General features: G+C 39.4%; 1 protein-coding gene across 1 annotated transcript; it reads right to left on the reverse strand.

Annotated features, from left to right (window-relative positions):
- Nucleotides 1-7093: 7093 nt before the first annotated feature.
- Nucleotides 7094-15546, reverse strand: LOC146651835 (solute carrier family 23 member 1-like). Its single transcript, XM_085382050.1, has 12 exons — nt 15499-15546; nt 14477-14611; nt 13159-13316; nt 11586-11745; nt 11183-11364; nt 10318-10438; nt 10080-10236; nt 9747-10000; nt 9420-9584; nt 9225-9333; nt 9034-9129; nt 7094-7326 (listed from the first exon to the last, which is right to left on the reverse strand). The coding sequence occupies exons 1-12, from the start codon at nt 15544-15546 to the stop codon at nt 7094-7096; spliced, it is 1818 nt and encodes a 605-aa protein (XP_085238176.1).
- Between the last annotated feature and the right edge of the window lie 9975 nt (nt 15547-25521).

The following is a 25521-nucleotide window of genomic DNA, read 5'->3' on the forward strand; positions in this document are numbered from 1 at the left end:
GAGACTGGATGAACATTAGAAGTCTTACATGGTCAGACACTAATAGCCTATTACTGAAATAACTATAAATACGATCCAATGCAGATGAGCCAAAAACATTTTTTATTATTTTACTGTAGAGTATGTGGAAAAGGGTGTAACTACTGCAGCGGGTCAAGGGTTAAATGATAAATGCGAAGTAGGTTTGTACAACTGTGAAAATGTTTCACTATTGTTATTTTCAGCACCCAGATCCAAACAAAGTTTTTATAATATAAGGAAGGAAGATCTGGTTTCCAAATTAGGATGTATGAGACGTATTTGTCATGTCATCGAACAATTAACTACGAGACTTAATAATCAATGCCAAAATTTAGCCTGAAGCACCCTCTCGTGTTCAAATTAAGGTAACACACCATGCAACAGTAAGAAAACGCTGCAGTCTCAATCAGATCAGAAAACATATTGTCAGAACGAAAAGCGTCCTTATAAGTGAGATCCTGACATTCAGTCAGAGATAAAGGTGTATGTAAAGCACTTATGTACAACAAAAACAAAACAGTTTATATACTTCAGCCATTTGTGTTTAAAAGCAGACACTAAATAAACATGAACCTTTTAGAGGGGCTAACTGGGATTGTATGGCTCGACTATCTATATCAAAAAGAGGTTTGAGAGGGAGAGTGAAATGTGCAGCTCACGAAGACCCGATGAAAGAGTAAAGGAAGCAGAAATCATAATGAGTATAAAGTGACTGCAGCATAATGAATATTTCAGGGTATTTCTCACCATTCAACAGTCTGCTTGTTACAAATCACCATATACTTCCTGGTGCTGTATGCTTATTCATTTACATGTGTTTTGTTTTGTAAGCAGGCATTAACAGAAATTTTAAACAACAAAGTTAAAATTGTATGTTCCTTCCTTTCACAGACACATTGATCATATTAATCTTCATAAACTAAAGTCTCAGAATTACAACCCCAATGCCACAAAACAAGTCGGGATGCTGTGTAAAGTGTCAATTTAAAACAAACAAACAAACTGAATGTGATTGTTTTCAGATCACACACAAACACATTTAATTCAGAGTAAAGCAGTAGAATAGAATAGAATAGAATAGAATAGAATACCTTTTAGTGTCACTATATACATGTATAATGAGATTCAGAGCAGCTCCTATCCAGTGCAGACATGTGGAAAAAGAAAAGGGGGGGATGAGGTGCATAGTTCTGAGGCATTATGAACAGTCTCAATTAAAATATCAAATATACAAATATTGGAAAAAATGAAAAATACAAATAAATAGGGTTTACAGTACACAGTTTTTGTTATGTTTATTTATAAGATTGTAAGTTCGAAGTTACATAAAATCACACCAGACAAAGGACATAAGATTAAAAAATAATAACATTCAAGCACAGAAGAAAAAGAAAAACAAACAAAAAAAAAAAACAGGAAAGAAAAGAAAAAATACACCGGTTAGCCAGTACAAATCAAAAGTTCAAAAGAAACACCAGTGTCCAAAGAAGATGATTTTCTGTGTGAGGTTAGACAGGACAACAGAGAGTTCACCACGTCCAGAAGATGTGGGGAACAAGTCCAAGAAGGAATCAGGGTCCAGCAGAAGTGCAGTTTCACACAAACACAAAATGCAGTCAAATAGGTTAAAGTTTATTTTGAACCAAAGGAGCTTGCAAAGAAAAGCGTCTGGACTTCTTTAAGTTGCTTGAAGACGTTTCACCTCTCATCCGAGAAGCTTCTTCAGTTCTAAGGTCAAATGGTGGAGAGTCCCAGATATAAACCTAGTGGGAGTGACCCCCCACAGAGGGACAAAAGGACCCCCTGATGATCCTCTAATCGCCTGAGCCAAGGTGGGAAACTGGGCGTGGGTCCCAATCAGCCAGAGTTTCGGGTGAGTTCACTGTGAAACCTGGCCCCACCTTATCATGCGAATTCCTGAGGTCAGACGGCCCAGGATGTGAGTGGGCGTTAAGGCGTCTGGGAAGGGATCTCAAAACTGGATTATAGATGGCAGAGAGTTGGTGTCGTAAAAGATGGTCGCTCACAGTGGACATAGATGGCTTCTTTCACTCCTCTTTCAAACCATCTGTCCTCTCTGTCCAAAATGTGAACATTGGCATCCTCGAAAGAGTGTCCTTTATCCTTAAGATGCAGATGGACTGCTGAGTCTTGTCCTGTGGAGGTGGCTCTTCTGTGTTGTGCCATGCGCTTGTGAAGTGGCTGTTTGGTCTCTCCAATGTAGAGGTCTGAGCATTCCTCGCTGCACTGTACAGCATACACCACATTGTTAAGTCTGTGTTTTGGCGTTTTATCTTTCGGGTGAACCAGTTTCTGTCTGAGCGTGTTGCTGGGTCTGAAATACACTGGGATGTCATGCTTGGAGAAAACTCTCCTGAGTTTCTCTGATACACCGGCTACATAGGGGATGACAATGTTGTTGTGTCTGTCCTTCTTATCCTCCCTCGCTGGTGCCATAGTCAGTAGCATAAACTCAGCCACTTATAACATTGCTAAACACCTTGCTACCATCCTTGCTCCTCTCGTGGGGAACACCCCACACCACATCAAGAACTCCACCGACTTCACCGACAAGGTCCAGAAACTTACCCTGGATCCAGATGAAACCACGGTGTCCTTTGATGTAGTCTCTCTCTTCACTTGCATACCCACCACGGAGGCCGTGGAGACTGTCAGAAAACGACTACAAGAAGACAGCTCCTTGGAGGACAGGACCAACTTCACACCCGATCAGATCTGCACACTGTTAGACCTCTGCCTCACCACTACATATTTCAAGTACAACGAAGGCTTTTACAGACAAAAACATGGCTGTGCCATGGGCTCCCCCGTGTCACCTATTGTAGCCAACCTTTACATGGAGGAAGTGGAAAGAAAGGCTCTTGGCTCTTTCAAAGGAAGAGTACCCAGCCACTGGTACAGATATGTAGACGACACCTGGGTCAAAATCAAGACACAAGAAGTGGAATCCTTCACTGTGCACATTAACGCTGTGGATAAAAACATCAAGTTCACCAGGGAAGACACAAAGGATAACTGTTTGCCTTTCCTGGACTGCGCTGTGCACATTGAAGAGAACGGCAAACTCAACATCGAAGTTTACCGGAAGCCCACACACACGGACCAGTACATCCTCCTTGACTCCCATCACCCTCTGGAACACAAACTTGGAGTAATCAGGACCCTACACCACCGGGCAGAACGTGTTCCCTCTAAGCCTGAAGGGAAAAAGAAGGAACACACACATGTAAAGGAAGCACTCAAAACGTGCGGCTATCCTAAATGGGCGTTCTTAAAGTCAGCAAAGAGGCACAGAAAAGAAGACCAGACACCAGCGAGGGAGGATAAGAAGGACAGACGCAACAACATTGTCATCCCCTATGTAGCCGGTGTATCAGAGAAACTCAGGAGAGTTTTCTCCAAGCATGACATCCCAGTGTATTTCAGACCCAGCAACACGCTCAGACAGAAACTGGTTCACCCGAAAGACAAAACGCCAAAACACAAACTTAACAATGTGGTGTATGCTGTACAGTGCAGCGAGGAATGCTCAGACCTCTACATTGGAGAGACCAAACAGCCACTTCACAAGCGCATGGCACAACACAGAAGAGCCACCCCCACAGGACAAGACTCAGCAGTCCATCTGCATCTTAAGGATAAAGGACACTCTTTCGAGGATGCCAATGTTCACATTTTGGACAGAGAGGACAGATGGTTTGAAAGAGGAGTGAAAGAAGCCATCTATGTCCACTGTGAGCGACCATCTTTTACGACACCAACTCTCTGCCATCTATAATCCAGTTTTGAGATCCCTTCCCAGACGCCTTAACGCCCACTCACATCCTGGGCCGTCTGACCTCAGGAATTCGCATGATAAGGTGGGGCCAGGTTTCACAGTGAACTCACCCGAAACTCTGGCTGATTGGGACCCACGCCCAGTTTCCCACCTTGGCTCAGGCGATTAGAGGATCATCAGGGGGTCCTTTTGTCCCTCTGTGGGGGGTCACTCCCACTAGGTTTATATCTGGGACTCTCCACCATTTGACCTTAGAACTGAAGAAGCTTCTCGGATGAGAGGTGAAACGTCTTCAAGCAACTTAAAGAAGTCCAGACGCTTTTCTTTGCAAGCTCCTTTGGTTCAAAATAAACTTTAACCTATTTGACTGCATTTTGTGTTTGTGTGAAACTGCACTTCTGCTGGACCCTGATTCCTTCTTGGACTTGTTCCCCACATCTTCTGGACGTGGTGAACTCTCTGTTGTCCTGTCTAACCTCACACAGAAAATCATCTTCTTTGGACACTGGTGTTTCTTTTGAACTTTTGATTTGTACTGGCTAACCGGTGTATTTTTTCTTTTCTTTCCTGTTTTTTTTTTTTGTTTGTTTTTCTTTTTCTTCTGTGCTTGAATGTTATTATTTTTTAATCTTATGTCCTTTGTCTGGTGTGATTTTATGTAACTTCGAACTTACAATCTTATAAATAAACATAACAAAAACTGTGTACTGTAAACCCTATTTATTTGTATTTTTCATTTTTTCCAATATTTGTATATTTGATATTTTAATTGAGACTGTTCATAATGCCTCAGAACTATGCACCTCATCCCCCCCTTTTCTTTTTCCACATGTCTGCACTGGATAGGAGCTGCTCTGAATCTCATTATACATGTATATAGTGACACTAAAAGGTATTCTATTCTATTCTATTCTATTCTATTCTATTCTATTCTATTCTACTGCTTTACTCTGAATTAAATGTGTTTGTGTGTGATCTGAAAACAATCACATTCAGTTTGTTTGTTTGTTTTAAATTGACACTTTACACAGCATCCCGACTTGTTTTGTGGCATTGGGGTTGTAATTCTGAGACTTTAGTTTATGAAGATTAATATGATCAATGTGTCTGTGAAAGGAAGGAACATACAATTTTAACTTTGTTGTTTAAAATTTTATTATTTAAAAGCTATCAGAGTTTATTTGAAGGTAAACCAGTGTCATAATTTCTTCCACCAGTGAGCACGAGGAAACACATCAAATTTATAGTCCCATTATTCCAGGCATAATCCTGACAGTACACAGCAGTATAACTGGCTGCCTTACAAGTAACCCTGTTAGCTTTTGCTACAACAACACATGTAGTTTCTGTATGAAATAAAATACTACATGTCACAAACAGATTTGCTTCACTCGACCTTAGACGAGGCTCCTTCCTCACCGTTCTTCAGTGTGAAGACAATCAGTATTTCTGAGCGCTGATGTACAAGATATGCTCGACACCCAGCTCAGGAAATGAGCAGGCTGTTTCCCAAAGCGTACGACAAGAGTCGAAGGCTTAACCTGATCTTTATTATAGGAATAAATCACACTTTGTCAGGTGAGAGTGTTTCCTCTTAGTGAGTAAAACTGTTCCCAATGTGCGCATAAACATGTAAAAATGTTAAGTTTAAATGAAACAAATAAATACAAAACAGTTATGGAAACACAACATTTTATGAATGTCTTTGCTCTTATTTTCTTGACAATTCAGAGCATTTAATACTCTCTGATGATGACCTTCAGGGCATAATTATGTTTCATTTACACACATAATTATGTATAATTATGTTGGGCTTGAATCTTATAAACAGAAAAATAGCAGTTACCATGAATTACAGCCCATAAATGAGGTCAGCTTACATATACTTCACATACCTTCACTGGATGCTTATTATTTACCACGTTTCAATGAATGAATGAACCAGCATCGTGTTTTGCCCGCAGTGTGGCTCTATCTACCAGCGATAAATGCACAGTCATTTTCTATTTCTCATGGATTCTCTTTGAGCCTCACGCTGCTCCACTAAAACTCCATTTGCAGTGATAGTTGTGTCAGAAAAAAAATAAACTTGGCACTTGAAATCTGATCTTTCAAGAGCTTACAATAGATCTGATAAAGCAGGGCATGTCACGGGACGCTGATGATTGAAAAAGAAAATAAAGGCGATTCCTCAGGGTTGAAGTCCCGTCAGTGAGTGGGAATTGCTAAGTTATAATCTTTTATGCCACTGATATGCAGATCCATGCTACAATTTGACACAAAACTTTGACTTAGTGAGGAGGAACGCCACTTTCCAGAACACTGTGCAAAATTTAATATTCTGCAATATGTTCCCACCGAGGTACATCCAATCAAAGAAAATGTGAGATTTCTAAAGTGCAAATTACGCTCAGTGCCTCGTTCTAGCACGCCATCCTGAAATAACCTTAGGGTGTGCAACCAACCAATGACTTGTGGTCAAAATAGGCCCCGGGGAACACTGATGGCTCCACAGGTCGCAGCATTGCACCATATCCCACCTGTCTGTCAAAGTTGCTTAGACAAAGGAAATGAATACAGAGGGAAAAAGATATGACAGCATGGAAGGCAGGGAGATTGAGAAGATGTGTTATCTGTGTTTGTTTTCGCTAAAGGAAACACAATAACAGCTCAGGGGGCTGCTGCTGTGGGTTTTTAAGCAGCTGCCTGAATCAATGGGGAGATGGTGCTGTGTGATAATAAATTTATCCACGGGCTAAATTTAATTTCCTTCGAAAGAGAAGAAAGAAAAGCACATTATTCCAGTTTTCTGTTTGTGTGACCAGCACCAAGTTATTGGAAGATCTGGGAGTAATGGTGGCACACAGTAACACTCTGATCGCTCTGAAGTCCTCCTTTAATTGGTGTTGACAGAATCCGAGTCTTAGATATTTTTATTCCTTTTCGGTGCAGACAGGCTCAAACTGTCAAAATCTACTTTGTACATCAAAAATAAAGCGACTGCAGGTTTGACAGAGATAATCCCACTGTCTTGTTCTTGTTTTTGTTTTTTTAAGATGGACAGATCTCTATTTGCAATCAAGATCAAGCAAAGAGAGAGCGTTACCTTAAATGCATATATACCTGATATTTACAGCTAACCAGTACATGGTTCAATTTAAAAGATATCCATCAGTCAGTGATGCACGGTCTAAACACCAGAGTCTTTTCTGCGACACGTCTTGGTAAGAAACGAGCAGTTTGATTCAAACTAAGAAGCAAACTTAAGGTCGTTCAGATCCGTGTGCTGTACTCACTCTCCGGGCTCTGTGACACATGGTTGTCCTCCGACTGAGATCTGTGACCCTTGTGTGGGCAGAAAGGGATGTAACGAGCCCAAGATTGAGATTGGAGGTGAGAAGTTATGCCAAACGGAAGATCATACACCTCATCAGTTTCCAAACTGCTGCTAGAGTCTTGAAGATACACGTTTTCCCAGGCTAAGAGGCCACGTTCACGTTTAGTCCCTGAATGGTATGAAGAAGGCTGTTAGTTGAATATGCCGCACCTTTCTTTATATGTACACATATACAGTGTAAAACAAGATTAGTCACTGTTGACATGTCAGCTAACTGCTCCTAGATGTGCATGACTTTAAGCCGGGGTGACATACTGCATATAGTGTGTTTGAAGAAGATACGTTTGACTCCATTATTTCCCAAAGCCACAACATATTGATCTGCATGTTTGAGTTGGTACAGATTTTATGCCCTTCTTAATACAACCTCCCCATTTATCCAGGCTTCAGACCAGCACTGGGGGCAGATTATTTGTGACCTCCTCAGGCTGGGAGAACACCAGGGAGCCACACTCCAATGTATATACTATTAGCTGTCGGTAAATTTGTTAATTTCTTCTGTGAGGTTGGCCATTTAACATGAGTGCCTATGAGGATTGACTCCCTTTTAAAGGGACTGCGGTCTTTTGCATTTCTTGGTTAGCTTTATTTATTAGTAATTCTACCATTTTGAATTAACACCACACAGGAAGTCTGTCATTTTTAATTGATTTTGGTGATTTTTGTATTATTCAGTCGTTGTACTTTTTCAAACTCCTCCTAGGGTTGTAATTGTATCAATTTCATATTTGGTTTGTCTAAACAACAGAGCTGCGAAATGTTATATTGCAAACTTTTTGAGTCTTTGTTGAAGGCGGTATCTGTGGCACTGTGGTGAATTTCGAACACTTGCCATGGAATTTTAATTTGCTGCCATTCACTTATAGATTATTCAATCTGACCCAGACTTCTTTCTGATATTTCCATATAAACGAAGATATTTTTATAGAAATATTTAATGGTAGTCATAGTGCCCCCTTGTGGCAACAAGAAATGCCATGAGTTTTGTCCATAACATTTTGAAATTATGGCAATTATGAGATAGAGGTCTCAGAAACTCATGTAGCAAATATGATACAAATGGCATTAGGCTATAAGGTTAAGCAGTTAGTGGTACTACAATTTGAAAACTGAGTTTTCATCAAAGGATGTGACATTGGTGCCATGTTGAATTCTGATTTTTGGCAATGAAACAGGAAATTGCTGTATATCTCAAGTACACATTGTCCGGTCAGCCCCAGACTTCACATGCTTGATAAGAGTCAGAGTCTGGAGACTCTTGAGGTCACACTTATGGCAACAGGAAATCAACAGTAGGTGATAATCATCATCCCACGTACATGAAACTTTTATTGGTGGTTCCATGCATGATATACAGCAGTGTGTCTTATAATTAGTGGTTATTCTCCATCACCACCTAGTGGGCATGGTGGGTGGGTGGGGGTGTGGGTTCAGTAGCCAATTTAAGCAACAACCAATTAGCATCCCAGGCTTAAAACATCCACATAACCACATGAAACTCCTCATCTAAAGCACGCCTGAGCTGTAGCATGGCTCGACAGCAGCACCCCTGAGCATGCACTGAGACGCACTGATTGCAGCTTTAACTGTATTTATTACCTGCATTTACCAAGAAGTCCCATTGAGATACCTCTGTTTTACAAGTGAGACCATACACGCATACACGCATGCTGAGGAGGCAACATGCACAAAAGCAGGGCCATACGACTAGTATACTTCAATGATATGCTGGTATAAATATGTATCTTAAATACATCTGTGCCATTTGTTATAAAAAGTCTGTATTATTCAAGAGAAGCCATCCATTACAGCTTACCAGGAATTGTGTTATCTAAGAAGAAGCCAAGGAAGCCTCCTACAAACATATGAGTAGTCAACAATATTTGCAACACTTGATCCACCTCCTTGACACCTGAGACAAAAAAGTATCACAAAAGATTTTGGATGATTTGCTTTTTATTTAACATTAAAAACTATTTATAGTGATATTTTCAATGGTGATTTTACCTGTGTCAAGAAAAGTGTGATTCTTCATGATCCAATTTGGAATAACAAGTGCAGAAAACATGGAGAAACCAAATATAAAGATATTCCGAGAAGAATTCATATCTGTGGACTGCCATGTAAGATGTGTCAGCAAAACACAGATAGTAGCAAAAATGTAAATGATTAAAAAAAAAAGGATTTAGCACGGTTGTTTACCTGCAGATTAGAAATTCCAGCAGCTCCTATGACTCCAAACATGATCATGAACATCCCTCCAATCACAGGTGTAGGGATGGTTGTGAAGATTGCTCCAATTTTTCCCAGGATCCCCATCAAAATCATGACGAATCCACTCAGAAGAATCACTGTTCGACTGCCCACCTGTTGCCAAATGAAACATCATGCGGTTCATATGTTTTGCCCGGGTAATCAGGACCCACAGCCTCACTCATAAATTAGGTTTGCAGTCTTGATCCTTGTGTTGAAAGATAATTAAGCTCCGGAGTGGAACATTTTATGCAATTCATATTCACAGTATCTTACTCTGGTGATGCCGAGGGCTGCCACATTCTCGCTAAACGAAGTAGTGCCATTGCCCGTGCCAAACGCCCCTGCCAACAGTGACCCGACTCCCTCGACACCGATGCCACGATTGATGGCGTGCTTGGGGGGAGGCGGTGCTCCTGACAGCCTGGCACATGCATGGTAGTCACCCACAGACTCTGCCATGGAGCATATTATTCCAGCAATAATGCCAACCACACCTGCCAGGCTAGCAGTTGGCAACCCCCATTTACCTGAATAGGTAGGTCAACAGTTAGGCTTGTCACTGCTGAATACGTCTTTTGGCATTGTTTTAATTCCCTGTGGACTCACCAGGATAAGTAAATGTGAACCAAGAAGCCTCACTCACGACATTTCCCTTCACATCTGTGCGAGCCAGGTAGCCGTATTCATCTGGATCAGATGGCAGAACATCATAGATGGTGAGGAGGTAGCAGACTAACCATGAGACTGCAATGCCCAGGAGAATCTAATCAACATCTAAAGTTAGTATTAGAGCCAGTATGTTTTTGCTACATCAAATATGAAGTCGAATTTTAAGAGAACATACTGGCATTATCTGAAAGAGAAAGAACTTTGAGACGTGCAGTTTCTTGATCTTGTTGTATGCAGGAACAGGGATTGGTATGCGGCGGAGGTATTGAGAGAAAAGGATGATCAGCACTGTGGTCCTGTGCATAGAAAAGAATAAGCAAAAGGTGATGAATGCAAACAAAAACTCAAAAAACATCAACACAAACTGCTGAATTTAACTAATTTAATTGCATGTAAAATTCCCATGTCATTTTGTTACAAGTTGCACAAGTACAAGTTGTTACATTTTATGGAATATAGTTGAATTAAATTATTTGATTGTTTGATACCAAACACATTTTCCTTAAAGATTTTTGTATTTTATTAAATAAATCTTTGATTTTTTAAAAAATATTTCAGTGCATTTTACTCAAAATTATGACTTTATATTTATTGTGTCATTGGAAACCCATATGGAAAAGATATATATAAATCTTATAAAGTTTCTGTCTTGTGTGAAACTTGTATGAAAAGCATACAAGAGTGAAAACAGATATAAGATCCCTTGAAAAATTATATAAATGAAACTTGTATGTTTTGAAAACTTACTAAAACAATATATGAAAGTGGCCACTTTCATGAGTAAATCATATAAGCCTTATATGATTCACTATATGAAGTAGGCCACATCTGCTGCAAGTCTTTTATAAGTTTTTTCTATTTCTTTTCCATATGGGAAGATACTGGTGATACCGCTGTAGACACCATGTTTAAATCACTAGCTTTTGGCTGTATGCTAAACCACGACAAGGCAGAATTTACATCCTGATGTAAGTCTAGACTGTGACCTTGTGGGATGAAAATCTTCAACCCCATACTGATGCTTCAGAGTGGTTACATACATAGCAGAAATGCCCCAGTGGCTGCCTGCCTTCACTCCAGCTGAGTCGTACAGCGACAGGCCTATGAGTGACACGGTTGGAGCAATGGTTAAGGGGCCAATGAAGCGCATGAGGAAGCCGATGAGGCCAGAGAAACCAACCAAGACCTGGAGGAGAGAGGCCACCATAATAGAGCCCTGCAGCTGTGGACGGGAACATAGTGTTCAAGAACATCAGTATCAATGTCACCGTGTTTTCTTTGGCTGAGTGCTAGACTTAAACAATGAGTACAACTCGTTACTTCCTGGAGTGCAAACCACATGTGTTCACTGAATAAATCATGAGCTCTGCAGAAGTGCTGTTATGTTTTTGTTAGCGTGCTTTTAAGCAAAGATTTGGATGCGCAGAATTTGCGTTGGCTCACTGTTCTCATGCGGATCTGCCACACTTCTATGAAGACAGGTGAGGAGGTATTGACCAGGCTGGCATTCTTGGTCCAAGCTGGGCATTCCCAGTCTGGCATGGACAACAAGGCCATGGCTGGGGTCACCAAGGCAAATGTACCTCCCTGTAGGATGGGAAGCCTAGAAGTGTGACATAAACAGTAATAACTTTCAGATAAACAGACAATCAGTTAGACCCATAGTTAGCACATGGTACGCTAACAAAAGAAGACAGTAGGTCGTTAAGCACAAGCTAGCAGATTCAATTTTCTTTTTAGTAAGCTTGTTTGTTTTTTTAGCCTAAATTATGCAATACTTTGCACAAAAAAGTCACTGTACGTCTTGCTAACAGCCCATAGCTTTGTGCCCTATAGTGCTGACATGGTTGCATGTCCAGAAAGACAAAATTAATAATATTTATCATAATAGCAAGCTAACATTTACTAAGATGCTAAGATTTACTACAAGCACCAATTGATGCCTGTTTTTTTCTTTTTGTTGTTATTTAATAATCTTTCTAATTCAGCTACCTTTCAAACTTAACATGTATTTGTGTCATAAGTACATTTTTTTTTTATTAATTCCTGTCATAAAAATGTGATTGGAATTTAGTAAAAGAAACAAAGTATCTATGCAGTGTTGGGCAAGTTACTTTGAAAAAGTAATTAATTATAGTTAGTAGTTACTTCTTCAAAAAAGTAACTGAGTTACAACATTCTAAAAGTAATTGATTACTTGAAAAGTAACTATTGCGTTACTTTAAAAAAACGTTTAACCCTCTGGGGTCCAGGGTATAATTGGCCATTTTTAACTACTTTTGATTTTCCCTCCACATTTTATCTTTAAAAACTATTTACTTTGCCTTGTTTGGTATCATCCTTTTCAGCACAACCTCACGTGTCTGAATTTACAGTCAGGTTTTCATTTTGACAGACTGTATTAACATAATTGATCTAAAATCAGACAAAAAACATAAAATCAGAGTAGAAAAAGTTCTATTTTTTACTGTAACAACCACAAACATGTTTATTGAATCATATTTCATAACTTTAAATGTAAATATAAATTGTCAATTTTAAAATCATATGCACAAGTTTTGCAAACAACAAAGTTATTTGCATCCATTTACCTTTTACCTTTTTTAAAATAACCATTTCAAACTATTTACAGAACAATCAGCTGTTCTTCAATAAGATGCCACACAAATTATTTGTGCTACTCCAAATATTTCTGTCCACTATAAAGAAGAACATCACAGCCTGATACCTGCAGGTCTGACAGCAGCAGGTGTATCACTCCTGTTTCTACCTGGAGACAGCAGTCGCCTCATTGTTCTGACACACAACACAAAACTATCCACAACACTACACATATTACGTTATTCCCATCCCTGTATCTATGTAAATATTAGGATTTTACTGAATTTTTGAACATGGTCTTGCTCATCCACGGCAGCAACATCTTGTGCAGACAGAGTTGTATTAACTATTAAGTCAATATCAGACCATCCCTAAAGGATACAAAGCAGCAATAACCCAGCAGCAGCACTATTACCTGACACCGAAGATGACCTGCAGAATCGTGCACAGGCCAGAGACGAAGAAAATGTTGTTAATGAGCTGACTCTGGGTCAGGCTGTCATGCTGCAGACATAGGCCCTCTGAGAGGATGAGAGGGATGGAGATTATCCCACCAAATGCTGTCAGGTAATGCTGTAGAAGAGACAAACAGTGATGATGATGACAAAACGATGGCAGTGATTACACTGTTACCAACATTAGTGAAACAGAGAGAGCAGAAGGCCTATAAGGCATCCGTGTCACTTATGGTATGGGGTCATTTTCTGTATTTGTACACAAACAAAAAGGGGTTGCTTTTAGACTCCTTAACTGCTGTTGTGATGTTTACAGTTGGATCTCTGTCCACCACTACACTTTCAAAAGTAAGTGGACAACCTAATGTAATAAGAAATACAAGGATTGTGTTTAATACTTGAAAATCACTTGCAGTTACTGACTGCCTGAAGTCTAGAACCCATGGACATCATCAAAAGCAAAAATGTCCTCCCCTGAGACACTGTGCCACAGAAAAAATATCGAATTTCTTTACCTTTTATGTCATTATTTGTTTACTCTGTGAAGTACTCGCCAATCAGTTTGGCAGTATTTGTTTGAATCTGAGCAGAGAGTACAGCCCTGTACACTTTACAATGCATCCTCCTGTTTCTCTGAGCAGTCACATCATCAATAAACACCACTGGCAGCCACTCATGCACGTGCCTTAACATCAGTTCCACCATACTTCACAGATGATGTGATATGAGCTGTTCGTCTCGTTCTTCATATGTTTCCCAGAACTGTTCAGTCTCTGTTAGATGTTTAAGTCTAATCTGTCTGCACCTTTTTGCATTTGCATTCATGAAGAAGTCTCACAGAGGTAAACCTACCTCCTTGAGAGTGTTCTTAAAGTTCTTTTTCTTAGCCATGGAAAAAAGTCTGGTATCGTGCACTTTAGTTGTCACCTGTGGTCTTTCAGGAATTTTGATGTTGTTGAGTTGACCTGTGCATTGATTCCTTTTAAGATTGTTATGACCATTCCTACTGTTTTTGCTTTCTCTGGTTTATTTTGAATTTTCATCCCAATTATAGAATTTTTTATTTGCAGAAACATGTCTTTGGATCTCATTTGAGAGGGAAATCCAAATCTAAATTCAGCCCTTAAACTGCTTGCTAAGTGGGTGTCCAGTTACTTTTGACCCTCTGAAAATAGGGGGCTTTGTCATTGTTCAAAAACTTTTGGATCTGATTATACATGACTGATAAATGGATGAAAAAGACACCAATACACTAATCACATCAAAGATTAAACACACCTGAATAGCCAAGAAAATGCACAGGTACCAAGGTGGAACATCAGTCACACAATAGGTCGGTTTATTTCTGTCTCCATCTGTTTCAGACGTTTTACACGCCTTTCCTTTGAGGTGATCATTAACTCGCTCATCCATCTGTAATATCATAGAAAAAAAATCAATCAAAAAAATCAATACAAAAGAATCAGTATGCCAAAATAAAAGGAGATGAAAAATCATTATCTCGGGACTAGTTCACTTCCAGTTTATATAAAAACAGGGAACAAAAATTTTACTGAGGACAAACAGTGCTTTAAGAAATTTATTATTATAATTGTTGTTTCTGTAACGGTTAATCCACCAGCATGTGCAAGCTCTATAACTGAAATAATAGTTTTGATTGTAAAATACAATTATAGCTATCCATGAATTTTGAAATTTACACTTTTATAAATAAAAACCCCAATAAAACAGTAAATCACATGATCATTTTTAACTAGGATGCTAAATATATGAAAAAATTAAATTATTTTAGTTTTCAAACAAAGTTTTTTGACAGATGCTAGAATGTGTGAATTCTCGTTTTTATGACAGGTGGTCCAATAAAATTTTTAAGCACTGTACTAGTGTAATGACCTGCCTTCAGCTGCTTTTTGTGACTTGCAAATATTCATTATTTAACACTGAATCATTGAATAATTTGAGGTTTTATGTGCACGTTCAGGCAGAGAGTAGATGCAATGGAATGCACAGACATCATAAAGCATTTTATTTCTTTATTGGACTCGTATGTTTAAAAGAAAATACCATATTGTGTATATGTGCTCTAAACTGCAGCAAGCACTAGTAGGTTGCAAAACTTTCAAAACTTTCTCACCCTTTACTCCCACTGGATCACTTAGAACAGAGTTAAGTGCAGCTCTTATTGCAGTTAAAGGCAATCTGAACGTTTCCAGGTGCCTATTGATGCTGACCTTATTTAGAAAGAATGCTCAAAGAAGCAAACAATGGTATCTTTTACAAAAACACGTTATTGTACTCACATCAAACGCAAGATTGTCGAGTCCACTGCTGTCCACCCCAGAAGCCATTGAAATTTCAAAATGAAGTAGATTTTCTAACAAGAGATGAACCAAACTGTATGTACAACAAGGTACTAACAAGCAGTTGTTACTTGTTAAGGAGCCAAAGGTGGACAGGACGTTGTAAAGGTGTCTTACTGGCAGTGTCTGCCTTTCAGAGTATCACATTTATAGCTAGTACTGTTATGGTCATCCCAGGACTAAGTTCAGCTCCGGGCACCCGTGTTAATTATTTTTTAACCATGTGGACTTCCTAGCGCTAAAGGTAAGTTAGGAGAACAAGGTAAATAAATGACACTGACTATTGCATTTGTTCATATATTATCCAGTTTCTGTGAGTTAAAAATTATGCACTTTTGCTTTCAAGGTCTGATGTGACCCCCCCTTTTCGCTCCTGGACATCAGCTAATGGGAATACTTGCCCAATCGTCTAATTTGGATTGAATTTTCTAAAAGAATAAAACACTGATTCATTGAGCCTCATTCTTCTTATTCTATCTGTGGTAGAACAGCCAGTGTGCTTAAGGTCACTGTTTTTCTTTATGCACCACATACCACATTCATCTTCAAAGAATTCAGAATTTCTTGCTCTATCAATGATTACAACCTATCCCAGCTCGATGCAGGAAAACAGACACACTATTATGCTCCCTCCACCGTGCTTTACCCTCGGATAGAAGATGCTGCAGTGCCAGTGTTTTCGTTTTCCATCTCCTCACTGCAAAAAGGTCCTCGGGTCAAATCCACTGGGCGATTGTGGAATTTGCATGGTCTCCCCTTGTCTGCATGGTTTGACACTGGCACTCTGGCTTACATACCAAGCATGTTATGTTAATTGGTTAATTGTCTGTCTCTCTGTGTTGGTCCTGCGACTTGCCCAGGATGTCCCTTAGCTCTTGCCCTATGACAGTGAGGATGTTGTGACACTGAATTGGATAAATGGAAAAAATTAAGTGAATGGATTTTATTTACATAGATAATCTTTAATTGCATTCATGGTTCGTGTTCAAATATGATGATTTAATGCAAAAAGCATAAAAATTAAAAAGGTTGACTTCCAGGAACCTAACTTACTCTAAATAATCGTAAAGTCCAGTAAAAGCTGTGATAAGTTGACAGAGAGTATATATCAGCAATAGTGATAAAATGTTGTATGATTAAGGATGGTGCATGATTGGGGATATACTTCCCAGCAAGGAGAAAGAGATGTGAGAGAAATGTGGCCATGCAGAGCTGTATGTCCTGCTGTATTCTTGCTGTATGTCAGCAAGAATACCGGAAAACTAATAAACTAAAAATCTTGAAACTTGGTGGAGAGGTGGTGTGATGGTTCAGAGATGAAAGCGTCCAAATACATAACACCAGAGGCAGATAAAAAGATTGAAAACACTGAGTCTAGGCTTGGGGTCTCATGCCTTAAGCAAAATATACAAGGGAAAAGGTAAGAGGCAAGGTCCAAAAATCCCAAAGCACACATGAAACTTTTAAGAGACAAAGTATGAATTAAAGTAAAGGATATTCTAAAGTCATACACAAGGAAATCTACAAAAGAACATCAGGAAATAAATGTATAAATATAAATGTAAATGGGAGGTTCAGCAGTGAGTACGAGCATAAAATAAATCTGGCAAATGTGAATATGAGTGGGTGCATGAACTCACCAATCATTTTGTATTTCCTTCTGATATCTGTACCTGAGCTGAGGTGACGCAAAAATTTCCCCGTTGTGGGATCAATAAAGTCTTATCTTATCTTATCTTCTTAACAATAAAACCACTTGTGGGTGGTAGCAATCCTTTGCAGGTTTTAGGGTGGGGCCTAATCATTGCTGTAAGTGGGTGTGTTTGTTTGACAGTAATGTTCAATTCAATTCAATTCAATTTTATTTATATAGCGCCAAATCACACCCGATGTAATGTTTCCCAGAGCAACATTAACAAGATGACACTGTTCCCATCACCTTTCTGAGGGTTTAACGCTGAGATCAGAGTACACCGAGGTAAATGATTGTCCGATTAAACTCATGACGAAGAAAACTCACGGGAAACTTTAAAAAAATGAATATGTCATAGACAGGATATTTGGGCGAGGACTGCGCGGCTTTAGTGTCTCAGTGGGTCTGATGTTTAAAAAATTGTTTTCTTTCTTCTTTGATTTGCTGATTTCATGTTGAACTCATAGATAACACTGACAGATTCTATTTGATGGCTTATAGTTTCCATGTGAGACTTCTATTACAGACTATTACAGGTTACAAAATTGTTAGATAAAAAGATTCATGCCAGCAAGCACTCTTTCTTTTTCCACAAAGCAGTGAGGAGAATGTGAGTGTTGATTAATGCGCTGAGCCAGGTATGGCAATATATTTTGGCAATATATGTCACAGTCATCAGATGAAAACAGACTCCAGTGTCCAGTTAGGTAACAGAAAGAGGGTCAATTGCAGTGCTGTGCTTTGTCTCTACAGCAGCAACATTTAGGTGTTTGATATGAGATCATAGCAACCCAGACTCACCTACGTTCCAAAGCTAAAGTCAGTGTAATCCATGAGTTCACACAGTTGTCTCACCTATTCTGATTGAGCTGAAGCAATTACACTAGCAGAAACAGAACTACGGGATAATAAAACCAGATCCACCCCAAAGTCAAGAGAAATCCTTTTACTGGGTGTAGATATTTAGTTAGCAGCGCCACAAGCAAGCTCTTTGCACTTTGAGATAATTCTAATATCTGTGTCTGTGCTCGCAATGTGAGCTCCGCGAGCACACTTAGAAAGTCATTTATATTCTAAATTACTCTTTGCAGAACACCATGCTTTAACGTCACTGGCTGCGATACGGCAAATTATTAACACCCTGCAACATTTTCATATGCAGTGCCTCTTTATCATTTTGTATCATTACCAGACAGATAAATTTTTTATATTCTGAGATTAGAAAAACATTTCAGTCCATTTGTGTGGATAGAGCAAGTAAAATATGATCTCTTTGATCATTAAAACACTGAAGTATTTTCTGTAATGTGTTTTGTTGCAAGTATTTACAGTGGGGGAAATTTAATCCCCTGCTGAATTTTTAAGTTTGTTCGCTTGTGATGGTGCTTTCATTTTAATGGATGCAGACAGAATATAAACCAAAAATCCAGAGAAAAAACATTACAGAAAAAGTTATGAATTGATTTGCAGAATTTGCTAGAACTCTGGATGCCACACATTGGTTGTATGCCCATTAAAATCAGTCATCCAGTCATTTACAGATAATCCTAATCTCCGTACACAGAATCAGTTTCTTCCATTCCAACCTCTCCACTACAATGTGCAAAACCAAAGAGCTATCAATTATTTGGCCATGGAAGAAATATCAAATGACCATCACTTGCTCTTGGTCTGAAGATCTTGCTTCATGGGGGTGAGGATGAACATGAGAGAGATGGACGATCAGCCCAAAACTTGTTAACGATGTGAAGGCAGTTTGGATCAGAGTCACCAAGAAAACCTTTGTTAACTAACTACATTGTAATGGACTGAAATATTGCTGGTCTTTGTGCTCAAGAAGACACGAATGTACACCTGTTTTATGAATGATTCAGAGAAGGCTTGGGAGCCGGTGCTGCGTTCAGATGAAACCAAAATCGAGCTCTTTAGTATCGACTTGACCCGCTGTGCTTGGAAGAAGAGAATCAATCAATCAATCAATCAATCAATCAATCAATCAATCAATCAATCAATCAAAACTTTATTCGCCACATGCAGGTTGCAGGTTGCCCCCCCCCCCCCCCCCCCGACCTTACACACACAACACAGACATCACATGGGGATACAAGTCAGAGATCGGTAGAGTTACAGAAAAACACTGAAATGTACACTACAATGGGAAAGTACAAGAGGAAAAAAAGAGACCTCTACTCATGCTGTGCTTCCATGGTAGGACAGCATGAGAACAGGAAACAAAAAAAATGCTGAGAATGACCTAAAGAACATCTCTCCACAGTAAAGCAGGAGGCTGTTTTCTCCTGTGGGTACAGGACGCCTTCACTGCATTGAGCAGCCATGTAACACAACATCTTGGATGAGAACCTCCTTCTCTCATCCAGAACACTGAAGACGGGTTGTGGACTAGTCTTCCAGCATCACAGTGACCCAAAGCATGTAACAAAGGCAACAAAGAAGTGACTAAAGAAGAAGCACATTAGACTCTTGGAGTGGCTTAGCCAGGCTCCAGACCTCCATCCTAGAAAATCTGTGGACTGAGTTGAAGTTTCAAATACCAAGGATTTAGGGTGTTTCGGTAAAGAGTAAATTATTTCCCCCACTGTAGTTACAACAAAACACTTGCAACAAGATGATGACCAGACACACATCATCCTGTGCTGAATGACGTTTCCCTGTTTAAAACGTGACAGCTGCAGTGATGCATCTACGTTACGTTCAGTCATCGGTTAGCAGTGATGTGACTGAGACTCGTGTTCACATTCATGCATGCAAATCTGCTCTCAGACTCATGATGGCATGTTCTGGAAGGAAAAGGCTGGATGCAGAAATGTAAACACATGGCATAGAAACAGCAAAGGAAATGCAGCTAGTGGACTTCAGGGCACACACAACAAATGCTTCATGTCATATTTATTGATGCAGCAACTACAGACTCTCAATGAGCCCGAGGGAGCACATAAAGAATGTGCGTTCTCTTTGAAACCCTCTGCAGCGGTGTATGTCACCACGGCTGCATTGTATATAATCAGGCTCATTTTCATTGTATCTTTTTTCTTTTTAATTTCATAACTTGCCAAAAATACTTTTAGACAACATCTAAACAACTTAGACTATAAAGTAAACATGTGAAACAGGTGAAAATGATTTTTCAATGTCCACGTTTATAGTGAGTAGGGAAGACGGCTAAAGCAGATGACAGCTATCATAAAGTTCACTTTATTGTTTTAATCCCCTGCTATCATTCTCATGCATCTTTGTAGCTGTGATAGTGAGCAGTGAGTCATTCATGTCTTCCTCAGACGGGCGGTAGACACTGACCGAGGACGTGCGAGTTATACGTCAAACATGCTGCGTTTCTACCTGAATAAAATCAGATAATCAGATTAATGGCTGCCTTTCTCATACATCGTACAGCTTGAAATCACAGACCTTTTCAGAGTAAACAAGTGACAGGATCACTCTGTTCAAAAGTGAGTTTAGGGAAAGAAAAGGAAAAATACAACAAATTACCAAACTACCAGTGTGAGTGGCCTTGCTATGAGGCAGACTTAATGATTAAAAAAACATTTTAAACACAGACCTTGTAGTGAAAAATAATTGGGGTTTTATATACGCAAGCATATTTACAGTTTTTGTTTATTAAATAACATAAATAACAATAAAACGCATACATAACACAGAATTATTGGTGTAAGTGTACAGTCACAAGTCAGCTTGTTTTCATAATACCTTCCGAAAGGCTCTTTCTCAGCAAGTGATGCACTTTCATGAGAAATTTTAAAGTAAGTTTTCCTTATTCAAAAGATGAAAAAGAGAGCAACCCTCTTCACCTATTCTCCTTGTCTGTGGTTAACTTATCCAATAAACTCAGTGCATCTGGGCATGTAGACATGGTCAGAGGGACACACTGAAGTTTAAACTGAGCATCGTAATCGGGAACAAAGGCGATTTATGTGACTTTGTACGTGGCATGGTTGACTTTGATGGGCTGGTTGGAGTATTTTAGAAATTACTGGTCTACTGGGATTTTCAGCACAGAGAATGATCCGTAAAATATAGAAAATACCCAGTAAGTGTTAGTTCTCTGCGTGAAAATGCCTCTTTGATGCCAGAATTACAGGAGAATAACCAGATTGCTTTGAGCTGATAGGAAGGCAACAGTAACTCAAATACAACCATGGCTCAGGGGGTTGGGAAGCGCATCTGTAACTGGAAGGTCGCCGGTTCGGTCCCCGGGCTCTCTGTCCTGGTCGTTGTGTCCTTGGGCAACACACTTTACCCTACTGCCTACTGGTGTTGGCCAGAGGGGCCGATGGTGCGATATGGGAGCCTTGCTTCTGTCAGTCTGCCCTAGGGCAGCTGTGGCTACAACTGTAGCTTGCCTCCACCAGTGTGTGAATGAATAGTGGCATTGTAAAGCGCTATATAAATCCAATCCACTATTATTATTATTATTAAATTACAACACATCAGCAGAACACCATGTCGGGTACTACTCCTGTCAGCTAAGAAAGGGACTGAGGCTCCAGTTTGCACAGGCTCGCCAAAACAGGACACCAGAAGGTTGGAAAAATGTTGCCTGTTTGGATGAATCTCAGTTTCTGCTGTGACATTTGGATGGCAGGGTCGGGTCAGAATTTGATGTAAACACCATGAAAGCATGGATCCATCCTGCCTTGTATCAATGTATCAGTGGTTCAGACTCCTGTGGGGAAATGGTGTGGGAAATATTTTCTTGGCACACTTTTGGGCTCCTTAGTACCAACTGAGCATTGTTTAAAATCCACAGCCTATTTGAGTGTTATTGCTGACCATGCCCATCCCTTTATGATCGCAGTGTGCCTGTGTTTTGATGGTTGGTTCTAGCAGGATAACACACCATTTTATGAGGGTCAGATCATCTCAAACTACTTTCTTGAACATGACAATCAGGTCGCTGTATATTCAAATGACCCACAGTCACCAGATCTCAATCCGATAGAGCACCACTGGGGTGCAGTGGAACAGGATGTTTTCATCATCCGACAACAGCTGACAAATCTACATAAACTGTGCGATGCTGTCATGTCAACATGGACCAAAATCTCTGAGGAATGTTTCCAGCACCTTGTTGAATCTGTGCCACGAATAATTAAAGCAAAGACAATCTCTGATTACTCTCTTTTTCACAGTTGGGCATTTTTGTAAGAGAACACTACTAGAAATTCATCAGCAACTAAACAGAATAACAAAGAGGCATTATCACATGTGTGCTTTGAATATTTAGTGATCAGCTTACACAACAAACATTATGTGCTGTTTGCTCCCACATCAAATATGCAGCAGATCTCCAGATGAAGCGTGTTCAGTGTTAATAGGTCAGAGATGGCAAATAATAATCGCAAGATGATTTTGTTTTGATTTGCACACATAGATAAAATAGACAGATAGTAAGTATTATTTATTGTTTTATTGTCCCGCAGAGCACACCGGTGTGATGCAATTGGTGTAATGCAATCTCCTATTTGAATCTAGCACAAAGGTTACCTTTCAAACCAAAAGGCCTCACCGTGAATGCAATCAAGAAGTTACCCCTAGGCTCTGTCTGAGGCCAGTATAACACACTGAAGCTTTACACTTATTGACAAGCTTTAAACCTTTGAACCTGAGGCAGAATTTAGATAAAATAATCCAATTTCTTATTCACCGCTGTCTCGGTCCTGACTCAGACCACTCAGTGTTGTCACTCCTGTGAAGAATGCAAAACATTAGTGTCAATTCAAGTAAAGGGTTGAAGGTCACAGCAGTAAAGATGCTTTAGGGGAGAATCAGCCAATTTTAATATCACTTCAGTCGAGATTTTAAAGCAGTGAATCGCTTTTCCCTAACATGTTTTTATACTCAAAAGTTACTGCTGTACTGCACAGAAAAGGATTGCATAACTTAGTTATTGACATGTTTTACAACCTCTGCAGTGAGCTTAAGGAGATAAAGCCTTCCCTGTAGGTATTTTGTAAGCAGTTCTCAGGTGCTTAATCCGCGTTACAGTCATAATCATGCAAAATGCAATATAATACTCCCCAGTCTGGACACTGTGTCCAAAACAAAACAAAACCACTGTGTAACCATTGTGTAAATTGTAGTTCTACAGTACACTATGTCTTATCTGTCTTTCCTCAGCTGCAAGTAGTAGGGACAAAAATCAATGACATGGAAAAGCTAGTTTGTATTTTGTGTTTTTATTTTAAAAAGTCTCTCAAAGTCAAAAAGACACAAGCATTCCTGTGCAGGAACTTTAGTGAAGCTATAAAATGTGATTTTTTCATGTATTGCCAAGCTAACACCATTCCCATTTTCTTTTATTTAAAAAAAAGAAGAAAAAGAAGAAAAAAAAGAAGTGTTTTCAGCTTTTATTTGCTTCTCCTATGAAGAACAAACGGACTTAGACTGTGAAGCTGTCGTCCCTTATGTGAGCTCTTTCATGTGCCATATTGACGTGGTATTATGAGACAACAAAGGCAGAAACTACAGCAAGCCAGCAAGAAAAAGCAGCGACGAGAGAAAACGAGGGGGAAATAATGGAAAAACTTGAGTGCTCTTTTAAATCTCTCTTAGGAAGAAAATGTGGTCTGATAAAATACAAACACATGCATCGATGCTACACTGCCTCAGCGTCAGCTTGGACTTACGCTTTAATCACTATTTTGATGGAACATTTGTCTGTGTCTCTTCATCACAGTTATTGATTTGATTTATGTGATAGCCACATTAACATAAAAAAAATCAATACTCATTATTTAAACCCAGGAGAGGAGAACATATGCAGCAGGACCACATTAAATGTTCATTCACTGCAGAGGTTCAGTCCAAAAGGTTGTAATTCTGCTGAGATGTGTAGCAGTCAACATTTGTTATGTTTTAGGGGTAAATAAATATATATGGCGAGTAATAGTGGACATAAATTGTCTGAGCAGAGTGATGCAAAAGTGTTTTTGACAAATTTCACAGAAGCTAAAACTAGATTATGCAGTTTCTGGGGAAGTGGCAGAGGGGTTGTTACTACTGTTGTTTGTTATTTCAAAATTGAATCGATCAGCTGAAAGACCTCAGGAAATATAGCAGTCATCTGAATGCTTAATCAGCATTGACATTAATGAAAAATTTAGCAAACAAAAACATATACTGGGATTGTTTACTTTTCAACACTCTCGCCAAATACAGTGGGGCAAAAAAGTATTTAGTCAGCCACCGATTGTGCAAGTTCCCCCACCTAAAATGATGACAGAGGTCAGTAATTTGCACCAGAGGTACACTTCAACTGTGAGAGACAGAATGTGAAAAAAAAAAATCCATGAATCCACATGGTAGGATTTGTAAAGAATTTATTCGTAAATCAGGGTGGAAAATAAGTATTTGGTCAATAACAAAAATACAACTCAATACTTTGTAACATAACCTTTGTTGGCAATAACAGAGGTCAAACGTTTACTATAGGTCTTTACCAGGTTTGCACACACAGTAGCTGGTATTTTGGCCCATTCCTCCATGCAGATCTTCTCGAGAGCAGTGATGTTTTGGGGCTGTCGCCGAGCAACACGGACTTTCAACTCCCGCCACAGATTTTCTATGGGGTTGAGGTCTGGAGACTGGCTAGGCCACTCCAGGACTTTCAAATGCTTCTTACGGAGCCACTCCTTTGTTGCCCGGGCGGTGTGTTTTGGATCATTGTCATGTTGGAAGACCCAGCCTCGTTTCATCTTCAAAGGTCTCACTGATGGAAGGAGGTTTTGGCTCAAAATCTCACGATACATGGCCCCATTCAAATCAAATCAAATCAAATCAAATCACTTTTATTGTCACATCACATGTGCAGGCACACTGGCACAGCACATGCGAGTGAAATTCTTGTTTGCGAGCCCCACAAGCAACAGAGATGTGCAAACACAACAACACAAACGAGCAAAATACAAGAATGGCCAACCTGAAACTAATAAATATATGTACAATATATAATAGTGTATGCATTTCTGGATGTGTATACTAAATATTTTCCTACGTGTGTGTGTGTGTGTGTGTGTGTGTGTGTGTGTGTGTGTGTGTGTGTGTGTGTGTGTGTGTGTGTGTGTATACACATTTTTACAAATTAAATAGTAAAATAAAATAAAATAATAATAATAATAATAATAATAATAAAATATATAAAATATACAGAGTTGAATATGTGCAAAACAAGTGGCATTTATATACAGTGTGGAGTGCATAATGTTGAATTCATTCATTCATCCATTCATTCT

The sequence above is a fragment of the Rhamphochromis longiceps genome, linkage group LG15 (assembly GCF_057381845.1).
Source record: "Rhamphochromis longiceps isolate RC_006_pf linkage group LG15, R_longiceps_female_GT1.1, whole genome shotgun sequence".
In the NCBI taxonomy this organism is placed as follows: domain Eukaryota; kingdom Metazoa; phylum Chordata; class Actinopteri; order Cichliformes; family Cichlidae; genus Rhamphochromis; species Rhamphochromis longiceps.

Bases quoted from the DNA above. Each gene is read 5' to 3' on its own strand.
- LOC146651835 (XM_085382050.1), bottom strand. From the start codon at position 15,546: ATGGCTTCTGGGGTGGACAGCAGTGGACTCGACAATCTTGCGTTTGAT. The intron at 9,585-9,746 runs GTAAGATACTGT...ATTTGGCAACAG, and splicing joins CAGCCCTCGGCATCACCAGA to GTGGGCAGTCGAACAGTGAT. The intron at 9,334-9,419 runs GTAAACAACCGT...CTTACATGGCAG, and splicing joins CTGGAATTTCTAATCTGCAG to TCCACAGATATGAATTCTTC.